This window comes from Balaenoptera physalus (genome assembly GCF_965194825.1).
Source record: "Balaenoptera physalus genome assembly, chromosome: 4".
Taxonomy (NCBI): Eukaryota; Metazoa; Chordata; class Mammalia; order Artiodactyla; family Balaenopteridae; genus Balaenoptera; species Balaenoptera physalus.
In genome coordinates this window covers 100,553,960-100,578,704 of record NC_138891.1, presented here as the reverse complement: position 1 = coordinate 100,578,704, position 24,745 = coordinate 100,553,960, and the positions used below count along the sequence as shown (strand labels likewise).

The 24,745-nt window shown below is 37.1% G+C and overlaps 2 protein-coding genes and 1 long non-coding RNA gene across 11 annotated transcripts in view; 2 read left to right on the top strand and 1 right to left on the bottom strand.

Annotated features, from left to right (window-relative positions):
• The window catches only part of ARL6 (ARF like GTPase 6), a 67,937-nt gene extending 50,710 nt beyond the window's left edge, over nt 1–17,227 (top strand). For 2 of the 6 annotated variants that reach the window (XM_082460617.1, XM_082460615.1), the window contains 2 exons: nt 512–7,846; nt 15,775–17,227. In XM_082460617.1, the coding sequence (XP_082316743.1) occupies nt 512–537 (26 nt within the window). In that variant the 3' untranslated portion in view covers nt 538–7,846; nt 15,775–17,227. The remainder of the gene's footprint in view (nt 1–511; nt 7,847–15,774) is intronic. The other 4 variants (XM_082460616.1, XM_082460612.1, XM_082460613.1 and 1 more) reach the window with 3 other exon arrangements.
• LOC309660153 overlaps nt 1–24,745 on the bottom strand; it is a 639,313-nt gene that overhangs the window by 599,125 nt on the left and 15,443 nt on the right. The window lies entirely within an intron of this gene.
• Nucleotides 23,579–24,745, top strand: part of CRYBG3 (crystallin beta-gamma domain containing 3) — a 111,864-nt gene continuing 110,697 nt past the window's right edge. For all 4 annotated transcript variants that reach the window (XR_014263067.1, XR_014263068.1, XM_082460249.1 and 1 more), the window contains exon 1: nt 23,579–23,877. Coding sequence is in view for 2 of the 4 variants with exons in the window: in XM_082460249.1 (XP_082316375.1) it covers nt 23,729–23,877 (149 nt within the window). In the remaining 2 variants the exon portion in view is untranslated. The remainder of the gene's footprint in view (nt 23,878–24,745) is intronic.

Below are 24,745 nucleotides of genomic sequence, written 5' to 3'. Positions count from 1 at the left end.
GAGGAAAAGTAACTGGGGTATATCACTCATTTCAGCTGTGAACAGCATTCACATAGTCATCCTATTGATGACTACATTACTGTGTTAGGAAAATGGAAGTATTGGTCACATGATGAGCGTGGCAGAAGAACGGTGTACGAGCGTGTGAGAACCGAAGCCCCTTATTACATTGAAGGAACTGATATTTCAAGAAGTAATAATAAAAGCATATTATTTAGAGGTACACAGGTAATCACCTAAAAGGGAGTTGAAAGTAGTTGCCTGTGAAAGGAGAAAGGGGATGAGGCAAGGGACTGCTTTTTTTAATACAAGCCTTGTAGAACTAGTTGATTTTAATTAGGTGCATGTACAATGACAGAAATAAAAACTATAGTGTGAATTGTGCTTTTAAAAAGAAAAAAGTGTACACATAGGTTTCTACCATGTTCTTATAGATATGTCTTGGATTACTTTAGAGAATGGGTTTTGCCCTGTAGAGACTGATAATTTTTTATTTGGTTTTTATTATCAGATCAGATCCAGGCTGTGAAGACATGAAAAGATAGTATTTGGAAACCTCAACAATTTTCAATTCAAGGAATATATATTAAGGCACACTGAATACTTTAAATTTTTTGAAAGTTGTTTTTACATCTAAGAATACTTGATAATCTTCTGCTTGCATTTATGGACTCTGAATGAGGTTTTTAAGAACATAAGACTTCAGGGATGCTAATCTGGCCATTAATTATATGAAAACTAAATGTTTCCTGAAGGTCTCCCTCCCCAGAATTATCAACTTCTTGAAAGGTCTACATTTGTTTGTAATTAGAATGTGTAAAGTCAGAGTTATCTCAGTATCTCATCTTGATTTATGATATCTTTAATGCATTTTATTTTTTTAATTGTCTTCTAAAAACTTAGCTTATGATATGACTTTGTAGTATGATTGTGCTTGTGAAAAAGAACTTGTTAATATTCATAAGGGACCATGGGTAATTAATATATATTAAAGTTTTGCTATATGTCACCATCAATAAAACATAAAATGTAATATACAAACTAGTGTGCTTTATATGCTGAAAAGAATAATGCTGTGTTAATATGGTATTTGGTGTTTTACTGTCAAACATTTGTAAATTACCTGAGACCAAGTTAAGCTGAATTTATTTATTCAGTGAATAAAACACTGAATAAATAAATGAAACATCTCTGTACCTATTACTAGTTTGGCATTGTCCTAGGCAATGGTGATACAAGGCAAATAAAACGTATTCCTAATCCTCAGAGAACTTAAAATTTAATGAGGGAGAATTTGAGAATCTTTTCATACAGAGTATCTAATTTTATTTCATTGGCTGACTGAAAATATTGCATTTTAAGATTAAGAGGTATAAAAATGAATTAATGTGATTCTTCATAATTATTACAACTGACTTATTCTTTCTTCCTTTAAAATGTCTCCAGTTTACTGCAGTACTTTGTTAAAATAGACTGTGACTCACCAACTGTGTTTTTCCTGAGCATAAACTGCTACAAAAATGTTTTTTAGAATTTTAAACATATCTCTGCCATCTACTGTATGCAAATTGTGTTACTTCTCACAACTTAGAGACTGCTTATAATTGTAAACTCTAAATAGAAGCTTTCATTTTTAATTAATCACTGGGAAACAGTGGATAGAGCAATGGTGTAAATCCTAAAAAATATTACATATAAAGAAAAACTGTAATATATAATGTGTAACATCATAAATATCATTAGCTGTGAAAATGATAAAAACAGAAGACAAAAGGTAAGTGAGTAATAAAGGTGTATTATGATAACTACAGTAGTGGTATGTTTCACAGAGATTTGAATAAAATAATTTTAAAACTACAGTAAAAGTTCTATAATTCAGTTTCTCTTAGTCCAGAAATCCCAGTGATTTCGAATTTGGCATATTGAAAGTTATCCAGAATATTCCAGTGATCCAGCATTTTAGCTAGGTTGCCAGTCTCTCATAAATTGTTTTGATGAAGATACAAAGTGAGTCTCATTAATCTAGAGCTGCCTCAAATATAAAAAAGACATGAAGATGAAAACACTGTAATTCAACAAAAAAAACCTAATATGCTATAACTATTTTAGGAGGATGGAGAAAGGGGTGTTTTAAGAGAATTCAAATCCTCATCTACCATAAGGTAACAATAACAATAAAAGCTATCACTATATTTTGAGCAAGATATTATTACATGTATGGGATTTTGCATGATATAATCCTCATAATAGCCTTATGTAGTAGATTCTAGTGTTTGTTTTATAGACAAGGAAACTGAGGCCTAAAAAAAGGTTGTTTAAGGTCACAGAGCTAGTAAATGGTGGTGCTGGGATTCAGAACCAAACAATCTGTTTAAAATGGATGATTCAAGAGCTAAGAGTATTACTGATTTTAGAAATATAGAGGTATCTGCCATAAGACTAGCTAAAAGGATGGGAAAAATCTCTTACTGGGGTGGGAGACCAGGATTGGGGTGCTGGAGGCCAGGGACAAGGGACTGCTGTTTTTTTCTTTTTGCTTGTTTTAAGTCTATTAACACTTCAAAATTTAAACTCTGGGCAGGAATGACTATGATAAAAATAATTCTTGAAATTATGTTGATTTGTTGATGCTAAATTAGTATTCCGCAAACTACAGTAATTCACACCTATGCAAATATGTAGAAGAGAGCTTACTGACTGCTTCCTTTGTTTTCATGATCTCCAGGTCTAGTTTATAGTCTATAAACATCCATTTGTACTCTACATTTTTATGTAAAGATTATGTAGAAGCAAGTTGGGCTACAGTGGTCACAGCACGCCATGTGTGTATACACTGAGGTTATTGCATTTGTATTTAACATATTATGCAATTAAAATTTATTGCATTAAAGCTCAAGCAAGTGTTTTTTTATGTTTAGACATCACTGTGTTAACAAAGTTTAATTCATTAAGCTCCACATTTCACTGTGACACCTCATAAATTGTTCAAAAGTTAGCCTATTGTATGTTTTGCATTTAAATATTTATAATGTGGCCCTATTCAGCCTGTGCCTTATAAATCACAAAAGAGCTGAGTTGTATGTATTTTTCATTTATAGGTTGTCTGCTAAAAATTATGAATTGCCTTCTGATTACTTATTTTTTTCCCACCGTATTGTGATTTCCATAAATATATGTAGTTACTCTAGAGAAAACTTAAGGCAAATACATTCTACATGTAACTCTGGTACATTAAAATACTGTAGCATTTTAACTGATTTGCTTTCTGAGTTTTCCTTCTTGCTTCTTAGTTAAAAAATAAATAAAACCAATATTAAATGCTCACTTAAACAGATGTTAAAATAGGTTTGTTCATTTCTGTGACTGGAAGGAAATACTTTGACTGAGAAATGGTTATTGTGTTTAATTGAATGTTTCAAGTAATTTATTTATTACATTTTTGTTGTGAATCTTTCTCATTAAGGATGTTCCTTCTGGGGTTTGCAAGGAACTGCCTCAGGACCATTACTGATTCTTCCCTCTGATCATTCGATTTTAATGCCGCACTTGGCAGCTTCATGAACATATAGTATTAAGCTTTTCTCTGGTGATTTGGAATAAACCAAAAAGGGCAAATTTAATTCTTCACCAAATTTCAAGTCACCAAGTAATGCTAGAAGTCATAGAGGAATAGGAGGTACTTTGAGAATAAAATATGGTTAGAAATATAGTAGTAATAATTAACATTTTTGTGGTTTTTACTATGTGCCAGGCACTTTCTAAGCATTTTACATATGTATATTAATTCATTTAATCATCATAATATAATATATATAAAATGGATAACTAATAAGAACCTGCTGTATAAAAAAATAAATAAAATTCAAAAAAATCATCATAACAACTCTATGAGGTAGGCGCTATTATCTCTATTATGTAGGTCACGGGTCAGCAAACTGCTAATCTGTCTTTGTATGGCCCTTGAGCTAATAATGGTTTTACATTTTTAAAGTGTTATTTAAAAAAAAAAAAAGGCAACAGATACAGTACGTGTCCCACAGAGCATGAAATTATTTACTGTCTGGGGCTTTACATAAAAACTTTGCTGACCCCTATCGTAGATGATGAAAGTGAGGCAAAGGAGGTTAAGTAACTTGCCTACGGTCCCATTGCAAATAAACAGAAGACCCCAGATTTTGAGTCTAGACTATCTGGCTCCAGAATTTGTGTTCTTAACCTCTACAAGGTTTCTTGAAAAGCTAAAGAGCATTCTAAAATGGAATAGAACAATTTGAAATTACTTCTTTCTTAAATAATTATATTAAAGATGAAAAATTAGATGCAAATAGCTGAAAAGTAATGCTCATTGAAATCCTTCCCCGCCCCCCCCCCCCCCCCCAGTTATATTGATGTCTTGGCCCTCTGACGTCTTTTTCCTTCTTTAAATGGGTGGCAGCAGATGGGGCTGATTGTGAAACATCAGACATGTAAATGTTTCAAAGTTTAATCACACACAGATTATCCCCAAGCATCTGGCTTGGTCTTCCAGATTTCTCAGTGACTTTTACCAATATTTTGAGTTAACTGACAACTAATGTTGACAGTCTTGAAACGTGGTAAAATGTAGACACATTAATAATCCAATTTGTGGATATGCATTTTAAGTTGTGACCCCAAGTAACAACTATAGCTAAAAATATTTTCTTAATTGCAAATATTTTATGGCTTTGCCTCAGTGTTCTAAATTTTTGCCATTTGACTATTGGAATAACATATATCCACAAAGGCCTAGGCCCAGAAATCAGTGTGTATGTGTGTGTGTGTGTGTGTGTGTGTGTGTCATTCTCTTTTGGAAAACTTTATAAACTCGTCCAATTATTTAATGAAATGTTACAATGTTACAGTAAAACATTACTGAGATAGGTTTACATTTCCTCTAATTGAGAGTAATCATTAATGTTGGAGTTAAAGCCAATTTCACCTTAAGCTCTATTTTCTTAGGCTCAGTGTGTGCGTGTGTGTGTATATCAGAATGCACCATCCTAAGGTCATAGGAAGCTCTCACTTCACTCATTTTAGTGATCACTAACTATTACCCCAGGGCTTTCTTGGGAAGGTTTATAGATATATCTTACAGATATGTTATCCTTTCTGTGTTGTAGGGTTTTTTATTTTGTTTGTTTTTGTGATGCTCTTAAATGTGATACATCAGTTCTTGCCATTTCTGGAAACTTTGTTGTCTACTTGATAGAGTTTTTACTGCATATTTTAGATGCTGGATTATTAGTGTATTAAGTACTGTCCACTAATTCCGTGAGCTTAATTTATAGATTCACAAAATATCACTTATCCCTTTTTACACTGTAAAACCCCCATACTGTGACTAATTTTATTTATTTCATTTATACATAGCAGGACAAAATTTCTTAAGAACAAATAAAATGATTTCCAAGACCCTGTATCAGCATGGTATCTTGTTAATGTTAAAATTTGTTTTTCTAATTTGAAATACGTCTAATACAGAACTATTTTTTAAATAGTAATGCTATGTTTGCTGATTAAAAAGTGTGTTGGTCTCTATAAAGGCAAGAGGCAGTATTTTTCTACTAATTAGACCTTCAGATGTAACAAGCAGATATATCAATACTTATCACAGAACTTGTCTATGTGGGAAATGGGTATAAACTTAAGAAATAGACTATAGTTCTTTCTTAAAGAGATCAGGACAATTCTGAGGCTTCGCCTCCGTATCAGGAGGTCTTAGTCTTTTTTAGGAATAGGAATAGGGCTTGCCCTACAGTAGAATAGGATTCAAGCAGCAACTTTGTCTAGGAAGCCTACAATTGTATTTCCTTTTAATATAAGAGTATTACTAGTGCCACAAAGACTTTATTTGCATTTAAAGATTATACAGTACTCTGTATTTAACTTAATACATCTTTATTTTTATTAGATTTATTTAAATATCTGTCTTATGTATCCTACCTTACAGAAGAAAACTGAGGAAGAGTATCTACATCCTAAGGTCACTTCATAATAAAATGAAAAACCGTCATGCTAAGTGTCTTATTCTAAGGAAACTTTGAGGTTATTCACTTAACTCATGGTTAGTTTTTATTTTTTTCATCTCTTTTTCTTTAGCCTTACTTCAAATTGTTCTTCAAAAGGCGTAAGTTAATATCGATATATATGCATTTATTAAGATAATCCTCTAATCAACTACAATCAGAAAAAATTTTTCATAGTGTAACTCAAGTGTAAACTCTCTAATTATAAAGGACGTACCCAAATCCTTACCTTCTCTTCCTTCTTACAGAAAATAGTATGGAGTGGGAGGGTTCAGTGGTGTCCTGGACAAAACTCAGATCTGGGCTAACTCACAGAAAAATCATGATTTCAGATTGCTTCCAAGTCCTTGTAGCTATCACTGAGTAGATGGCTCTCTAAAATTGATAGCACATTTGCTTATTCCAGTAAACCCGGGTCACAGCCTGGAAGCCAGAATGTGAACACATTAGGGACTGACATGGCTCTGCGTAATAATGTAAATCACTTCACAGACTATCTTATATTTAGAAAAATTGTTTCCCTCAAAATTATTCTAGAATTTGACTCAGTACTTATTTTAGAGATGTGTGCATAACCTTGATTTGCAAGGGCAATAAATGTGTCTCGAATATTTGAGTCTTTACCATAATCCTTTATTGAGGAAGCTGACGCATTTCATCTTCCTTTTTTACACATCCTAGTCACTCTTGTTTTGAATATCCACTCACCACCTAAGATCCTTTTCTCTGCTGGTTTCTGTCCTAAGTGTTTTCTAAGCAAGTATATCAGTTCCTAGGGTTCCCTATGGAAAGTCTTAACATATCTATTTAATTGAACCATATGGCATTGCCATTTTGTAGGCCCAAAGCAGCTGAATGATAGCACTTTCATATGGTTCAGTTAAGGTCACCTGGAAACTTCTGAACAGCTTAATTTTTCAGGAAGTGTCAAAGAAATCAATACCTAAGCAGCCACAACCTAGCCTGGCCTAAAAAAAGACCTGTGGTTTTTTTGGCCACAATACTTTGTAGTTCCATGCCTCAAACCAAGCCAGTAATCTGAGGGATTTCTTAATTTTTAAGGTATGTATCATTTCAGACACATTTTATGAGCCATTTCAGATTCTCTCAGACTCACCATCTCTTGTTTCAGCTGCCACTGCTTGTAGGCTCCAGCCAAGTATATGTAGATGCACAGCACCCTATTTTTGTTCCCATGCCCCCACCCCTACCATTCCAAAACACACATAACCCAGCAGGGGAACCATTGACAAGTGGAAGACAAGAACTAGTGATTAAATTCTTCCCTCTTTCTATTTTTCCCATCAATCATGGACAGTCTAGAGACTCACCATGTATAGCTTCTGGGATGATTACTTTGACTAACAATTAGTCACACTTAGCAGCGGCCAGCTCAGTAACACCTCGCATTGCCACTCTCCTAACCTGCTTCATTCTCCTTTCCCATAACTTTACTTCCTAATAAATCAATACAAAATCTCTCTGCCTCAGCAATGCTTTCTGAGGAACCCAGGCTATATCCAACAATATTCTCAAATTTTCATCAGAGTCACCTATGGTAGAATACATTGCTGAAGTTTGAGAAGTATTCCCCTAGGACTTTTCTTTTTTCATTTTTATGTTTTAAATGTTTTAAATATTTATTTTATATTGGAGTAGAGTTGATTAACAATGTTGTGTTAGTTTCAGGTGTACAGCAAAGTGATTGAGTTATACATATACAAATATCTATTCTTTTTCAAATTCTTTTCCGATTCAGGTTATCACAGAATATTGAGCAGAGTTTCCTGTGCTATACAGTAGGTCCTTGTTGGTTATCTATTTTAAATATAGCAGTGTGTACATGTCAATACCAAACTCCCAATCTATCCCTCCCCCAACCCGGATAACCATATGTTCATTTTCTAAGTCTGTGAGTCTGTTTCTGTTTTGTAAATAAGTTCATTTGTATCACTTTTTTTTTTTAGATTCTACATATAAGTGATATCATATGATATTTGTCTTTCTCTGTCTGACTTACTTCACTTAGTATGTTAATATCCAGGTCCATCCATGTTGCTGCAAAGGACATTATATCATTCTTTTTAATTGCTGAGTAATATTCCATTGTGTATATATATACCACAACTTCCTTTATCCATTCATCTGTCAATGGTCATTTAGGTTGCTTCCATGTCTTGGCAATTGTAAACAGCACTTCAGTGAACAGGGGTGCATGTATACTTTCGAACCATGTTTTTCTCTGGATATATGCCCGGGAGTGGGATTGCTAGATCATATGGTAGCTCTCTTTAAAGTTTTTTAAGGAACCTCCATACTGTTCTCCATAGTGGTTGTACCAATTTACATTCCCACCAACAGTATAGGAGGGTTCCCTCTTCTCCACACCCTCTCCAGCATTTATTGTTTGTAGACTTTTTGATGACGGTACTTCTGACTGGTGTGAGGTGATATCTCATGGTGGTTGTGATTTGCATTTCTCTAATAATTAGTGATGTTGAGCATCTTTTCATGTGCCTCTTGGCCATCTGTTTGTCTTCTTTGGAGAGATGTCTATTTAGGTCTTCTGCCAATTTTTTGATTGGGTTGTTGGTTTTTTTGGTATTGAACCACATGAGCTGTTTGTAAATTTTGGAGATTAATCCCTTGTTGGTCACATCTTTTGCAAATATTTTCTCCCATTCTCTAGGTTGTCTTTTTGTTTTGTTTATGGTTTCTTTTGCTGTGCAAAAGCTTTTGAGTTTAATTAGGTCCCATTTGGCTTTTTTGTTTGTTTGTTCTTATTTCCATTACTCTAGGAGACGGCTTGAAGAAGATATTGCCGTGATTTATGTCAAAGAGTATTCTGCCTATGTTGTCCTCTAAGAGTTTTACAGTATCTGATCCTAAATTTAGGTCTTTATCCCATTTTGAGTTTATTTTTTTGTATGGTGTTGAAGAATGTTCTAATTTCATTTTTTTTACGTATAGCTATCCAGTTTTTTTCCCTGGATCTTGGTGCACACAAGACCTTGTGTGTGCCCTCCAAGAGTGGAGTTTCTGTTTCCCCCAGTCCTGTGGAAGAATTCCTGTGATCAAACCCCTCTGGCCTTCAAAGCCAAATTCTCTGGGGGCTCTTCCTCCCTTTTCCAGGCCCCCCAAGCTAGGGAGCCTGATGTAGGGCTCAGAACTTTCACTTCTGTGGGAGAACTTCTGTGGTATAATTATTTTCCAGTTTGTGGGTCACCCACCCGGCGGGTATGGGATTTGATTTTATCACGATTGCGCCCCTTCTACTGTCTCATTGTGGTTTCTTCTTTGTCTTTGGTTGTAGGGTATCTTTTTTGGTGGTCCCAGCATTTTTCTGTCAGTGGTTGTTCAGCAATTAGTTGATTTTGATGTTTCCATAAGAAGATGTGAGCTCATGTCCTACTCTGCCATCTTGTCACCAGGATCATCATTTTTTAAATAGACTTTATTTTTAGAGCAAATTGAAGTTCCCAGCAAAACTGAGCAGAAGATACAGAGATTTCTTACTCAACAGTGAGTTTACCCATTTTTTCCCCCTTTGGTAGCCCCTCTACTTGGGCTTAAGGCTGCTTAAAACCCAGAATTGGGAATCTGTGCAGACAGAGCTCCAGAGAAAACCTAATTTTGGCTCAAAGAGTGGGAAGGGAGTCTCCTAATGACCAGCAAAAATTAAGAAAATACTCCATTTTCTTTTTCTATGTTTTCTTGTACACCAGCTCTCAAACAGTCTGAGGGTGTCAGCAGCAGCAACAGTAGCAACAGTGGCAGTGGCAAACCCACAGACACCTAAGATTCTGAGGAAAGGGAACCTTCGTGTACAGTCAGAGGGGCTGTGGTCCCAAGAGGATGTGGTAAATCCCCTTGCTTTTGTTCTCTCTGTCTTCCCACTGCTTGGCCCCAGACGGGCATATTCATAGGAAGTGTATGGTAGAGCAGGGCACATAAAGCCTCAGCTTTCTAGCTGGGAGGTTAAAAAAAAAAAAAAAATGTGGGGGGAGCCCCAGGAACTAAAGTACAGAGGAGATTGGGAGAGGGAAGAGATCAGCAAAGTAACCCCATAAAGTTGCTTATGAAATCTCAGTCTTGCCCTCAGTGTGGGTCTGAGTCCAAACAGCATACACAGACTTTGAGAAGTAAACTATGACCCAAATCCAAGATTAGCTACTGGGTGGCTCACACATGGCCTAGATATGAATAAAACTCTGGAGGTTTTTGAAAACAGAAATAACATTGAAATATGACTCCCACAAGGCTGGTTGGAACTTTTGGCCTGAATCTAACCAGAATGAAGGCCTGCTAAAGAAAAATTATCAATAATCTCCATAGAATTTAAATAAGAGGGATTTCCCTGGTGGTGCAGTGGTTAAGAATCTGTCTGCCAATGCAGGGGACACAGGTTCGATCCCTGGTCTGGGTATAGTTGAATTACAATTACAATATTGTGTTAATTACTGCTGTATGGCAAAGTGACTCAGTTGTATATATATATACGCGTTCTTGTTCATATTCTTTTCCATTATGGTTTACTACAGGATATTGAATATAGTTCCTCGTGCTATACAGTAGGACCTTGTTGTTTATCCATCCTATATATACCGGATCACATCTGCTAATCCCCAACTCCCAATCCAACCCTCTCCCACCTCCTTCCCCCTTGGCAACCACCAGTCTATTCTCTATGTCCCTGACTGTTTCTGTTTTATAAATATGTTCATTTGTGTCATTTCAGATTCTACATATAAGTGATATCATATGGTATTTGTCTCTCTCATTCTGACTTACTTCACTTAGTATGATAATCTCTAGTTGCATCCATGTTGCTGCAAATGGCATTATTTCATTCTTTTTTATGGCTGAGTAGTATTCCATTGTATATATGTACCACCTCTTCTTTATCCATTCATCTGTCAATGAACATTTAGGTTGTTTCCATGTCTTGGCTATTGTGAACAGTGCTGCTGTAAACATAGGGGTGCATGTATATTTTTGAGTTATATAGTTTTATCTGGATATATGCCCAGGAGTAGGATTGCTGGAACATATGATAATTTTTTAGTTTTCTGAGGAACCTCCCTACTGTTTTCCACAGTGGCTGAGCCAACTTACATTCCCACCAACAGTGTAGGAAGGTTCCCTTTTCTCCACACCCTCTCCAGCATTTGTTATTTGTAGATTTTTTTAATGACAGCCACTCTGACACGTGTGAGGTGGTACCTCATTGTAGTTTTGATTTGCATTTCTCTAATAGTGATGTTGAGCATCTTTTCATGTGCCTATTGGCCATCTGTATTTCTTCTTTGGAGAAATGTCTCTTTAGGTCTTATGCCCATTTTTTTTTTAAATAAATTTATTTATTTATTCATTTTGGGCTGCATTGGGGTCTTCGTTGCTGCACGTGGCTTTCTCTAGTTGCCGCGAGCAGGGCTACTCTCTGTTGCAGTGCATGGGCTTCTCATTGCGGTGGCTTCTCTTGTTGCGGAGCTCGGGCTCTAGGCGTGCGGGCTTCAGTAGGTGTGGCTCGCGGGCTCTAGAGCGCAGGTTCAGTAGTTGTGGCGCACGGGCTTAGTTGTGGCATGTGGGATCTTCCCGGACCAGGCTCAAACCCATGTCCCCTGCATTGGCAGGCGGATTCTTAACCAGTGAGCCACCAGGGAAGCCCCTATGCCCATTTTTTTATTGGATTGTTTTTGTTTTTCTGATATTGAACCACACGAGCTGTTTGTAAATTTTTTAGATTAATCCCTTGTCAGTTGCATCACTTGCAATATTTTCTCCCATTCTGTAGGCTATCTTTTAGTTTTGTTTATGGTTTCCTTTGCTGTGCAAAAGCTTGTAAGTTTGATTAGGGTCCATTTGTTTATTTTCGTTTTTATTTCTATTGCCTGGGAAGACTGACCTAAGAAAACATTGGTACAATTTATGTCAGAGAATGTTTTGCCTATGTTCTCTTCTAGGAGTTTTATGGTGTCATGTCTTATGTTTAAGTCTTTAAGCTATTTTGAGTTTATTTTTGTGTGTGGTGAGAGGGCGTGTTCTAACTTCACTGATTTACATGTGACTGTCCAACTTCCCCAACACCACTTGCTGAAGAGTTTGTCTTTTTCCTGTTGTATATTCTTGCCTCCTTTGTTGAAGATTAATTGATCATAGGTGTGTGGGTTTATTTCTTGGCTCTCTATTCTCTTCCATTGATCTGTATGTCTGTTTTTGTGCTAATACCATGCTGTTTTGATTACTGTAGCTTTGTAGTATTGTCTGAAGCCTGGGATGGTTATGCCTCCTGCTTTGTTCTTTTTCTTCAGGATTACTTTGGCAATTCTGGGTCTTTTATGGTTCCATATGAATTTTAGGATTATTTGGTCTAGTACTGTGGAAAAGGTCATGGGTAATTTGGTAGGGATCACATTAAATCTGTAGATTGCTTTGGGTAGTATGGCCATTTTTACAATATTAATTCTTCAATCCAAGAGCATGGGATAGCTTTCCATTTCTTTCAATCATCTTCAATTTCCTTTATTAATGTTTTATAGTTCTCAGTGTATAAGTCTTTCACCTCCTTGGTGAGGTTTATTCCTAAGTACAAAATTACTTGTTATGTGAAAAACCAGAAAACTGTGACCCATTCTCAAGGGAAAAGATAATGGAGGTCAATACTGTGAAGACTCAAATGGAATGATCAGATAAGGACTTTAAGGCAGCTATAATATCTCAATGAGGCAAAGGAAAACTTGCTTATAACAAATGAAAAGATAGGAATTTCAGCAGAAAAATAGAAGGTATAAAAAGAAAGTAAATGAAATTCTAGAACTGAAAAACACAATATCTGACATTAAAAAAATCATAGAAATCATTCATTTCATAGAATGAAAATGACAGAGAAAATAAGCAGTGAACTCGAAGATACAGATGAATAGAAAGTGTTCCATCTGAAAAAGAGAGAGCAAGAAATATTGAAAAAAAATCATCAGTGCTTCAGGATCCTGTGGGATAATATCAAAATTTTTAAAATATATGTAATAGATTCCCACAGGGAGAGGAAAGAGAGAATGGGACAGAATATACTTTTGAAGAAATAATGGGTGAAAAATTCCTAAATTGAATGAAATATGTAATTTATAGATTCAAAAAGCTTAGCAAACCCCAAATAGGGTTAATACAAAACAAACAAAAAACTAGGTGTATGATAGCAAATTGTTGGGACTTCCCTGGTGGCGCAGTGGTTAAGAGTCCGCCTGCCAATGCAGGGGACATGGGTTTGATCCCTGGTCCGGGAAAATCCCACGTGCCGCGGAGCAACTAAGCCTGTGCACCACAACTACTGAGCCTGCGCTCTAGAGCCCGCAAGCCACAACTGCTGAGCCCGTGTGCCACACTACTGAAGCCCACGTGCCTAGAGCCCATGCTCCACAACAAGAGAAGCCACTGCAATGAGAAGCCCACACACCGCAACGAAGAGTAGCCCCTGCTCTCCGCAACTAGAGAAAGCCCGCGCACAGCAACAAAAACCCAACACAGCCAAAAATAAATGAATTAATTTGAAAAAAAGAAAGAAAAAATTCCTTTAAAAAAAATAGCAAATTGTTGAAAACTAAAGAAAATCTCAGAAACATCGGGGTGTGGCGGTAGAAATCAACATTATATACAAAGTAACAGTGTTACAAACTACTGTGGATTTCTTATCAGGAACAATCTGTGCCAGAAAACAGTAGTACAATATCTTTAAAGTATTGAGAGAAAAAAAAAATGTTGAACCAGAATTCTAAGATAGAAAACTAAGAAAAAATTTCACCATTATATCTGCACTACTATAAGAAATGTTCTTCAGGCTGAAGGGAGATGATACTAAAGGGAAACTAATTTTCAGGAAACAATGAAAACCAATTAAATGGTAAATATTTGGGTAAATGTAAAAGACTTTTTTCTTTAATGTCCTTATGTTTAAAGCAAATGTTTAAAGCAAAAAGTGTAGCATATTCTTATGGGTTTTATAATGTATGTAGATGGAATACAAATGACATATGACACTGCAATATAACTGATGCGGGTGGCTTATAAAGGACCTAAACAGCTTCAAAACTTCTACATTTTACATGGAGTGATAGAGTAATAATTCTAGTAGACAGTGTAAATTAAGGATGTGTACTGTAATTCCTAGAGCATCTATTTTCAAAATTTAAGAGGTATGTTAAAAAGCCAATAAATTAAAATGGATTTCATCAAGTGATCCAAGTAAACATCATCTGTAGTGGGACAAATTGAAATCATGTACACCAGCCATGAGAAGAGCATAACATTACTTTTGTGGTATTTGTATGAAAAATGCATAACCTGACTCTAAGCACAAGGAAACACCACATACCCAAATGGAGGACTGTCCCTGTAACATTCAAAATTGTCACAGTCATGAAAGTCAAGGAAAGACTGGCACTTCTACAGAATGAAGGAGACTAAAGATACTTGACAACTAAATGTAATATGTGATTCTGGATTGGATCACTTTGCTGTGATGAACATAAATGAGACAATTAGCAAAATGTGAATGGGGCCAGAGGATAAGATGGTAGAATATAGTAACATTAATTTCTTGATTTTGAGGGTTGTGTTGTGGCTATTTAGGATTTTAACAGAATGGTCATATTTGTAAGTTATATCAATACATCAAAGTATTTAGGGGTGATAGGACATCATTTTGAAATCATACTTTCAAATGATTCAGGGAATAAAAAAGGGTCTTTGTACTATTCTTGTACTTTTTCAATAAGTATGAAATAATTTCAAAATAAAAATTATCTTTAGGTAAAAATAATTTTATACAAAATAGTAATATAGAGTAAGTGACATTTTACATAAGAAGAACCAGAATAGAATACAGTAGATTTGAGTAATTTATTTTCAAAAAAGAAAGTCTAAAATTGTATAACATAAAAATCAATGGCCTGAATATGTTGACAACTGCAAACAGTATGGGAAATGTGAATATATTTATTATATGAGTTACAGATCTCTTGAAATTTGTAGATATACTATTAGACAATACAGCGCTACTGCCAATTTTTAGAGGAAAAAAAGTACTTTAACCACTAATCATAAACATGGACCAGGTGACTTCCTGGATTTCCCAACAGAAATAATATCAACCTGACAAGTTAGAGTGAATTCAGTGTAATAGCTGTGAAAAAGGCAATTTATACAAGAATGCCAAACAAATGTCAAACTGTTTGGTTCTTGTATACACTTGATTTTGGTCCTAAATTAGATATTTGGTTAGTAGTAAGACTTCTCCATCCTGATTTACTGGTCTAACCTGTCTCAGTCAGTAATTGGCAGACACAAACTCAGATTATGTAAGTCGAGTTAGGATCAGTGCAGCAGTTTCTCTACTTGCATATTTCTCATACTTTATTATTGTCGTCTACTTTTTAATTATGCAATTATTTTAAAGAATGAAGCAAGTAGTTCACTTAAAGGTAGTTTCATATTAACATACCAAAGCCCTTGACTATCCTTATGTTACACATAGTATTTGATGATTCACAATGTAGTAGCACCCACTGACTGTAATGTCTCCTCACCAAATCAGATAGCAGATATTAATTATATGTCTATTGTTGGCCCAGTATTGTATGCACTCCTGTTGGGCTTTGATACTGCTTTCTGACAAGTGCGACATTTCTAATATAAATGTTTCAACAGGTGTTTTAACTGGTTGTGGTTGCAGGACTTTCTGATCCATGTTTCTGGAGCCTGATTTGTGAAATCTATCCCTGACCTCAAGTACAGCCTGCCCAAGTGATACAGTTAGACACTTTCTTCTCCCCTTTTCCCATGTACGTATTTCTCACTTTTAAAATTTATCACGCTGTCCTGTAGTTTGTAACTGTCACTTAGTTCTGTTCTCCTTTTTTGAGACAGTGTCTTGAGGGTGGATCACATTGTGTATTCCCATCGTCAAACGCAGAGCCTGGAACAGGTAGAATGTTTATTGAACAGGTAGAAGGCCATAAAATAACTTTGTAGATGGGATATTGTTTTTGTTTTTTTTTTAATATATATTCCTCCCACCAACTTTCCTAATCGAGTTTGAGGCAGCTAACACTAGAAGAATGACTACTAGGTCAATGATCTTGATTTAGACTCTATATAGATCTTTATTTCAGAATTTTCCATTTTCTTATTTTTTGTTTTGTTTTTCTGAAATGTAGACTGATTAATAAACTTTTCAGTAAATACATAATTTTTAAAAATTTCTCTACCTTCCTTACCTACTAAGGAAGAGTTTTCCAGTAGCTACTTTTTAAATTTTATTAAAAGATGCTTTTTATTTCTAAGCTAGATTGTGTTTTATTTAAGCTGCAGAGACTACATATACCTACAGAATGTCTTTAAGTGGTAGGAAAAACTAGAATGAAAGTGGCAGAATTTAAAATGAATAAGTTAATTTCCATTCCCCTCAGACTGCATATGGTTTATAAAGTTCTATATTGTGGTGTGGTCAGCTATTTCATTTGATGATATACATGATTGATCATTTGAAGTGGAGTTCCTGTTGAACCAGATAGAAATGGAATCATCATTTCTGGAGTTACTTAATCTAAGACCAACTGTGAAATTGATGAAAACAATTTGTTCATTTGATTGTCTTCCAGACTTGATAATTCAAAGTCATATGTCAATATATTCACCTGTAGGAGAAATAAACCAAATGACTTATGATGGAAACTGATTACTCAGAAGTACTTATTTGGGGAGTTGAAAGAAAGAAAAGTAAAGTAGAAGATAGAATGTAGAAATGAATGAAACTTAAGAATGGTTATTAATATGAAATCAGTTACAAGAATTACCTTTTTACTTCGATACTGGAGTCAAAGTATTCCTATTGTAACTTCTTGTCTTCTGTTTTACCTTTTTTTCATAGGTAACTCCTTTTACTATTTACCAATGAAAAGTTGATTGGAAAAGGTGAGGAAGGAATTCAGTTGCTAACACAGACTGATGGAAATATTTGATGTAGGCTGCTTTTGTTCATTATTTGCAAAACCAATTAAGTTACAGTTTGATAAATTTTTACAAATTTTTCAAAATGAAAGTGGAGGCATTGAGAATGTACTTACTGCATTTCTAAAAAATCAAAATTGTATCCTCTACAATAACACTTGATTTTATAAGCTTCATATGGATTTTTTAACTACATTTAGCAATATTTTTAAATGAAATTTCATGAAAGTTTGTTAATATTATTATTTCATAATGGACTATGTAAGATTTCCATAGGTAAGTATCAGTACTTCATCACTCCAGATTATAAACAAAGTGAATAGACTTCTAGCCCATTCTATACAAAGAAAATTCATGTAAAGGAAATAATGCTAATCTCAATTTCAGATTAGGTAAAGTCCCCATTTGAAAACTGTGGCTTATCTTACGTGACAGCATGTATCATTTCCAGCTGCTTTCTCTCTCTAATCAAAACATTTGCTCACAATAACAGCTGCCTCTGTGCCTTGCTTTTAAACCATTTGCAGCAAATCAAACTGGGAACGTGTCCATAGTAAGAGAACTCAGGATTCTGGGATATGTCTGTTCTCCAACTTCAAAATAAAAAAAACAAGAGAGCTAATTCACAAACCAATTATCTTTTTCCTCTGAAGCTTTGTTTCATGAGCCCTAATAAACAAAATTTACAATAAACACTAAAATAGTACAGTCCAGAAATTTATAAACAATTGTTCTTTTCAAAATAAATCCATTTAAAATTGTATATCAGATATGTACAGTATAGTGCATAACTTCTGTACTCATCAATTATTTTGGGAAAACAGAATATAGGAACTGAGTTTTGCATATAATAGTAAATTATTATTCTGAGCCATTATCTGTGTCATGTGTATGAAGCTGCATTACTAAAAGTTAATAGTCTACATATGACGTTATATTATAGATAGCTTTTGACTCAAACAAAAGACATATCAAACTGAATTGGTATGAATAACTATTTTGGAATAGATTTTATAATCTATGCTTGCCAAAGAAATCCTTCTTCTATGTATATACCCTTTAGAATACAATGGTTTGGTATTAGCAAATTTTCCACTGTTTTAGAAGAAAATATTTGATTGTTAATGTTATAATTTTTTAAAGCATTCATTTCTCTTCATAAGTATCATCATCAATTTCAAGGGAAGAAAAGAGTAAATGTAATTTAGGTCAGACTAACACATCTTAATTTAAGCATTAAAAGATGTGTGTTTGAAAGATGTCAATCTCCACATGTTCTGGAAGTAAAAACCAGACAAACAATACAATAGAACTTCATGCATCCCATAGAAGTCTGAATAACCAATTACTTAAAATTTCACCATCTGCTCTCATTGAAGCAGCAAGACTGAGGCATTTTCCCGTGTTACAAACCATGATAATCAGAATGTAACAGAATGAGAAATGCTAACATCATTTCCCCCCCTTTCTTATTTGCTGTTGTGGTTCTTAATGAAAACCTGGGCTATACAAAGGAAACGGGAGGACGTTCCCCCGCCCCATCTCCTAACTGAGTGCTTATACCCAGTAATAGCTTTTTGCTGCCCTGGGCAGCGTGACATTGCCTCATTTGGCCACGCATAGCTATTATTCCAGGAGGCAGCTAGTGAAGTGCCCTGATCCATCTGCTTGCTTTTCATGGGCTGGTGCTTTCCTTGATGTTGACAGCTGTCTTAGTATTCCTGGGCCACCTGCCACATAGTAAATACTGTGCTCCAACATATATACAGAAGCTTATCCCTCTGGTGGACTTTTTAGAACAAAAAGCTTAACATTTCTAAACTACACTTGCATCTTTGTTGAAATGCTTTGGAGTCAGCACTTTGTCTTTTCTCATACTTTTGAGGAGTACAGTGCTTATGCATTGGGAGTGGGAGTTCAGTTACAGCGTGATGAACTTCAGCTTTTCTCACACATCAAATAAGTATTGAATTGCAGACCTTTTGTGGAAGTCATAGTGGTCACAGGAGGCAGAGGGGAAGAAAGTTATCTCCTCTAGTGAGCCTTCCTGGAACCTTCTAGACTAAGTTGGGGTCCATCCTATTTATACCCATAGAAAGATTTTCCCTGTCATACCTGCTTTGCTCCTCTGTTTACCCCATCAAATTTGCTCCTTGAGGGAAAGCACTGGTTTTATTCATCACTGTATCTCTAAGAATGAGTGTGTATCGGACACATGGTTGGCACTCTAGGACAGATCCAGGTTTTAAGGTGTGTGAAGATTTTTGCAATTTCTCTTTAAAGAGAAAGATTTAAAATTAAAAATAAAAATTAGATATAAAAGTGAATGAAGCCGCAACTACTGAAGCCCATGCGCCTAGAGCCCGTGCTCTGCAACAAGAGAAGCCACCGCAATGAGAAGCCCGCGCACCGCAACAAAGAGTAGCCCCCGCTTGCCGCAACTAGAGAAAGCCTGCATGTAGCAACGAAGACCCAATGCAGCCAAAAATAAATAAGTAAATTTTTAAAAAGGTGAATGAAAAAATAAACCATACAAATTACCAATTTTAAAAGGTTGACTAATACTACAAATATCACGAAGTCTAGAAAAACAGTATTTTTTCCATTTACTGCCTGGTATACCTCTATATTTTTTTTCTTATACTTTTGTTGGTATACTCTTTGATAGCATTTCATATGACAATGATTTTCTAGTATCATTTTCTGTACATATAATGGAAATAGAATTCAGTCTTTCCTCAAATTTGGTTGAGTGTATTTATTATTGATAGAAGGGCCAGGTAAACATACAACACTATACACTCACATACACACTCATTGTTTGTGGTATTGCTACAGGTTTGTGCCCTACAAACAAAAATTCTGAAAAATTCTATTTTACATGATTTTCATTAAAAAAAAGTTTGCTGCATTTACAATTATAAAAATTATATACACTCCATTATTGAATATACTAACTGTTATGAGAGAAATTACATCAATTAGAAGTGATTCTTTCTGTTTTACTTTTGTCTTCTGATGCCTGAAATAATTTTCTACAACTCGCCTTTTGCTATTGTACATTTTGAATCTTGTTTCACCTCCACTACCCACACATATTTTCAGTGTTAGGGGAATTAGGATGTGTTTATGTAGTGATAATGTATCCTGGGTGTAATGCTTGATGAGTTGCACAATGGACAAATTGGAATTTAAGCAGTAACAACTATTCTTTGGAGAAGCTGACAACCAAATAAATATATCCTACTAAATCCAAACTAAACGTATCCCCAACGCAAATTTCCCGGCAGATCCCAAAGCGCCCCCAATAACTCCAATACCAATTGACTCTAGGCATAAGGTGATGGAGGGAAAATCCAAGTGGAAAGAGATTGTGGTCTTAATTGCAGTTTAAATGTTTGCTTTTGTAAATTTCATAAACACACACGACCAAGTGACGGCATTCCTGAGTTCACATTGGAAGGGACCGTACCAGTGAGATGCCCTGAAGCTTCTGCTTCATCAGCTTCACAGTAAATATGCTTCTACTGCGGATACTTATTAAATGTCTTCAGAAAAACTGAATGAACAAATGAAGACAACTGTGCTAAATTCGCATCTCTAAGATCCTTACAACTGTAAAATTAAACTTTTTTACAGACTTCCTAACGTAATCTTAGAACTTAGTATTCAGAAATTTGTTATTATGAGTTTAGAATACAAGAATGGAGGACATCTAGGAACTGATAAGTACTTGAAAAGTAAATAAATTAAAATTCAGGAATCATTAATTTATGGTTTTAAGCTAATTTTTCATAGACGAAGTTTGCCTTAATGGAGGCAGGACACCATGTATACTTACCTCACAATTCATTCAAATGCTTTGTTCTACCACAGGCTGGAGATTAGAATATCGTTAGACATTGTTTCCTTCATGAAGCAGTTGCTTTTGAGGGGAAAAAAAAATATATATATATATATATATACACATATGTATATATATATACACATATGTGTATATATATATATATATATATATATATCATGGGTCTGTATTGGACCAACTGTTCATTTTAGGGGCCTCTAATAACATTTATATTATCTTATACCTTTGCAAGCTGTTTATTAATAGAAGGGATTCTAGCTGGATGAACATTAGCATTATTTCTACTACATGTACTATCACCACCAATACTATAGAAAGTTTCTATATGAATGAAGGACTTTACCCATCATGATTCTGATGGCTTCTCTTTTACCAAGGATAGTGGTTATTGAAAAAATATGACTATCACAGCATTCTCCTTAACAGCTATTTTTTAGAGAAATTCCTTTCTTAAAGAAATAGCATTATTAGATAAAACCATAGCTCAGTAATAAATCTTACTGGCCCCAGTAAGTTTTTATCCCCAGAAAGACTTCCTGAAAATCTACCCTCTGGGTAGGTATTAGGGTGTAGGGCTTGCTTCGGTCACAGTACAAGTGGTGGACACATCTGGTAGTTATTTAACATTCCTTTGGGGAGATTAATTCCCTAGGCCTTCTAGCTGGAGGGAACGGTTTGCTTCATACTCTCTTTGCTTTCATATTCTCTGGGCTTTCTGGTAAGCTGGCCTTTAACGGAGATTCTTCCCTAAAATAATAAGGCTCGAACTGGAAATTTTACTTGTCTTATTCTAGTGTATTATTCTAGCTTTTCCCTTTTTTCTCAGACTCACAGAGAGGGAGGAAAGATTTGCAAAAGAGAAAGTGCTGACTAGCACTTTTGATCCCAGACGATCCCAATCTTGAGGGATCGTCTGGGATGAACCCAGCAGAAGGAAACTAGACTGATTTGACTTTGGTAGGTTAAATTGAGCCAGAACAAATTAGGGTGAGCGGCTTTGGGCTCTGCTGCAGTTAGTAGGGGCTGGAGTGCTTCTGCAAGGCGGCTGTGGTGTGGCAGGGAGGCTCAACAGCCATCAGCTGGTGCTGAAATGACCGGGGGTGTGTAGCCATCCAATCGACTCATCAGCAACCTTCTCCTCCCCCAGGACTCCAAAGCCAGAGCGGGGATGACCTCAGGGTACCTTCCTGCCCCTCCCCCAAGTCAAAACTGCCTTGGACATTTCATTTTTATCTCATTTACTTGTATAACATTTTTAGTGAACGGGCATAGGATATTCACTTTTCTGATTTCTACACCCTCACAGGGGCAGCTTGGCTTTAAAACAAAACACCTGGGGTGAATGGGCCCCTTGATATTTTCTCTACTAGCCACTAGGGTATAAAAAACTAAAAAAAAAAAAAAATCGTGCTACTATATTAGTGAAATAAGTCAGACATAGAAGGCCAAATACTATACTATATGGATTCACTTATATTGATGCATCTAAAAAAGTCAAATCCATAGAAGCAGAGAGTGGAAAGGAGGTTGCCAGGGCCTGGAGAAGGGGAAACAGGGCGGTATTATTCCAAGGGTACAAAGTTGATGTTACGCAAGATGAGTAAGTCCTAGAGCTCTACTTACAGCACAGTGCCTATAGTTCACAATACTGCATTGTATACTTAAAACTTTGCTAAGAGGGCAGATCTTACGTCATAAGTGTTTATAATAATAATAACTAAGAGGGTGGGAGGGAACTTCTGGAGGTGATGGATGGTTTTATGGCATAGATTGCCATGATGGCTGCATGGTGTATATTTATCTTCAAACTCATCAAGTTGCATACATTAATTATTACAGCTTTTTGTATGTAACTTTTTTTTAAAAACTAAGAAAATCCAAACTACTGTATTTAGACATATTTAAAAGCAAATCTTAAGGACCTTTTGGTCTCCAGATTTCAGTGACGTCTGTGTAAGGACTACATTTGTTCCAGCATTTACAAGTTTGAATTACACTTGTTTTTGATCAGTGACGTTTTGCAAGAGGGTTCGCCGGGGAGTAGTGTGTAACACGGAGTGTGAGAAATATCAAAACACATCTGGGTTAGAGTAAGTTACTCCACACAGTAGTAAGCCAGCCGAACAAGAAACGAGTTGTTGACAGATCTAGACAGGCACCTACGGAGCCCTCCACTTCTAAGACTCGGCCACGGGGTAACCTCATCTTTTGCAGCCCTGGGAAGCTGTTTTAGGAATAGCTGTTCGTTAGCTGAAAGGCAGCCAAGGCCATTCTCGTACCGCAGTTTACCAGGTGTGTTCACAAACTTTAGTTCATGAACTTCTTTCAAAAGTCTGAAAACTGTTCCGTCCATTGGCTGGAGGATAGAAAAACAAATCAGTAATAGGAAGGAAAATTTGAGCGAAAAGACAAACGGGCTGGAGCTCGTTTGGGCGGGAAGCCCAAAGCCCGGCGTAGCGGGGTTGCGCGTCCCGCCGGGTCTCAGGCCAGCGCCGGCAGCGAGGACCCGGCCGGCGGTGGCGGACGGCGGCGGGTCCCAGGCTCGGGGCGGTGCCGCGGCCTCTGGCTCCTCCCAGGGGCGGGCGGGCTGGGGGCAGGAGGAGGAGCCGCCGCACAGCGCGAGAAGTAGCCGCGCTGGGAGCGCATAGCGCCCGCGCTTCTCCTGCCCGAGATGGTCTGAGTCGCGCCGCCCGCCCGCCCGCGCCGAGTCAGTCCTGCTCTCGCCGGGTCCCGCGGCGCCGGTCTCAGGGCGCAGGACACCGTCTCGCGCGTTCCCCGGGAACGGCCGCGGACCGGTTGCCGCGCCGGGGAGATGTCCGGCGGCCGGAGGAGGGGCGGCGCCCCCTGGCACAGCTTCTCCCGGTTCTTCGCTCCCCGAAGCCCTTCCCGGGACAAGGAAGAGGAAGAGGAGGAGAGGCCGGGGACAAGCCAGCCGCCCGCGCCGGGCCGGGGCGCAGCCAGGTGGGAGCTCCGGGGGGGACGTCGGGGGGCCCTGCGCCGACTCGCGGGACGGGGGGCTCCCGGCCCCGGTGCCCGCAGCCAGCCGCTCTCGGCCAGGCTGCGCTCGTCACTTTCTGTTCTTCCTCCATTGCTCAAGTTTCGTCCTTCTCGCCCAGTTCTCGTGCCGCATCGCTTGGCTTGTTAAATCCGGGTGAAGTTCGTGACCCGAGGCCGGGCCAGCCCGCGGGGCGCTCTGCCTCCCCACCTCCCCTCCCCGGATGTGATTCGGTTCCCGTCCCACAGTCGCGTCTGTTCTCCAAGTTCTGCGGCAAAAGCGAGTCCCTCGGCGTCCTGCCGACAGTAATGGGAAACAGTTGTGAGCCGAGCCATCCGCCAGGGCAAAGAGGGCGCGATCCTAAAACCACTTCTGTGGGAAAGGTAACGCTTTGGAGCGCCACCCCCTTGGCTGGGATTTTGCCATTTTATTCAGTTTCTCAAAATGATTTTTTTTTTTAAAAAAAAGGAATGGTGATGCTGAGTTCCCAAGACTCCATCAAAATGTAAAACCCTCGCTAGGCTTATTTACCATTGCCTGACATTTAAATGATGCCGCCCTTCTCTCCCATGTCTCTTCGGAAACATCTGCCTCAAGTTCCCAGACAGATTCCAGAAACCAGGACTCGAGCTGTCTTGGTTTCAGTAATGAAAACTTGCCCCTTCTCTGCAGTCTTTTTTTCCTTCTCCACCTGCTGCTGTAAAATCGAAATTAAAAAAAAAAAATTCATGTCTAATAAAACTACCTATTCCTGAGTCCTTTCATCTGTCCCGAGGGAGGAAGAGGGGTTAAGTGATATACAACTCGCTGTTTTAAACTTTTGATGGCAAGAGA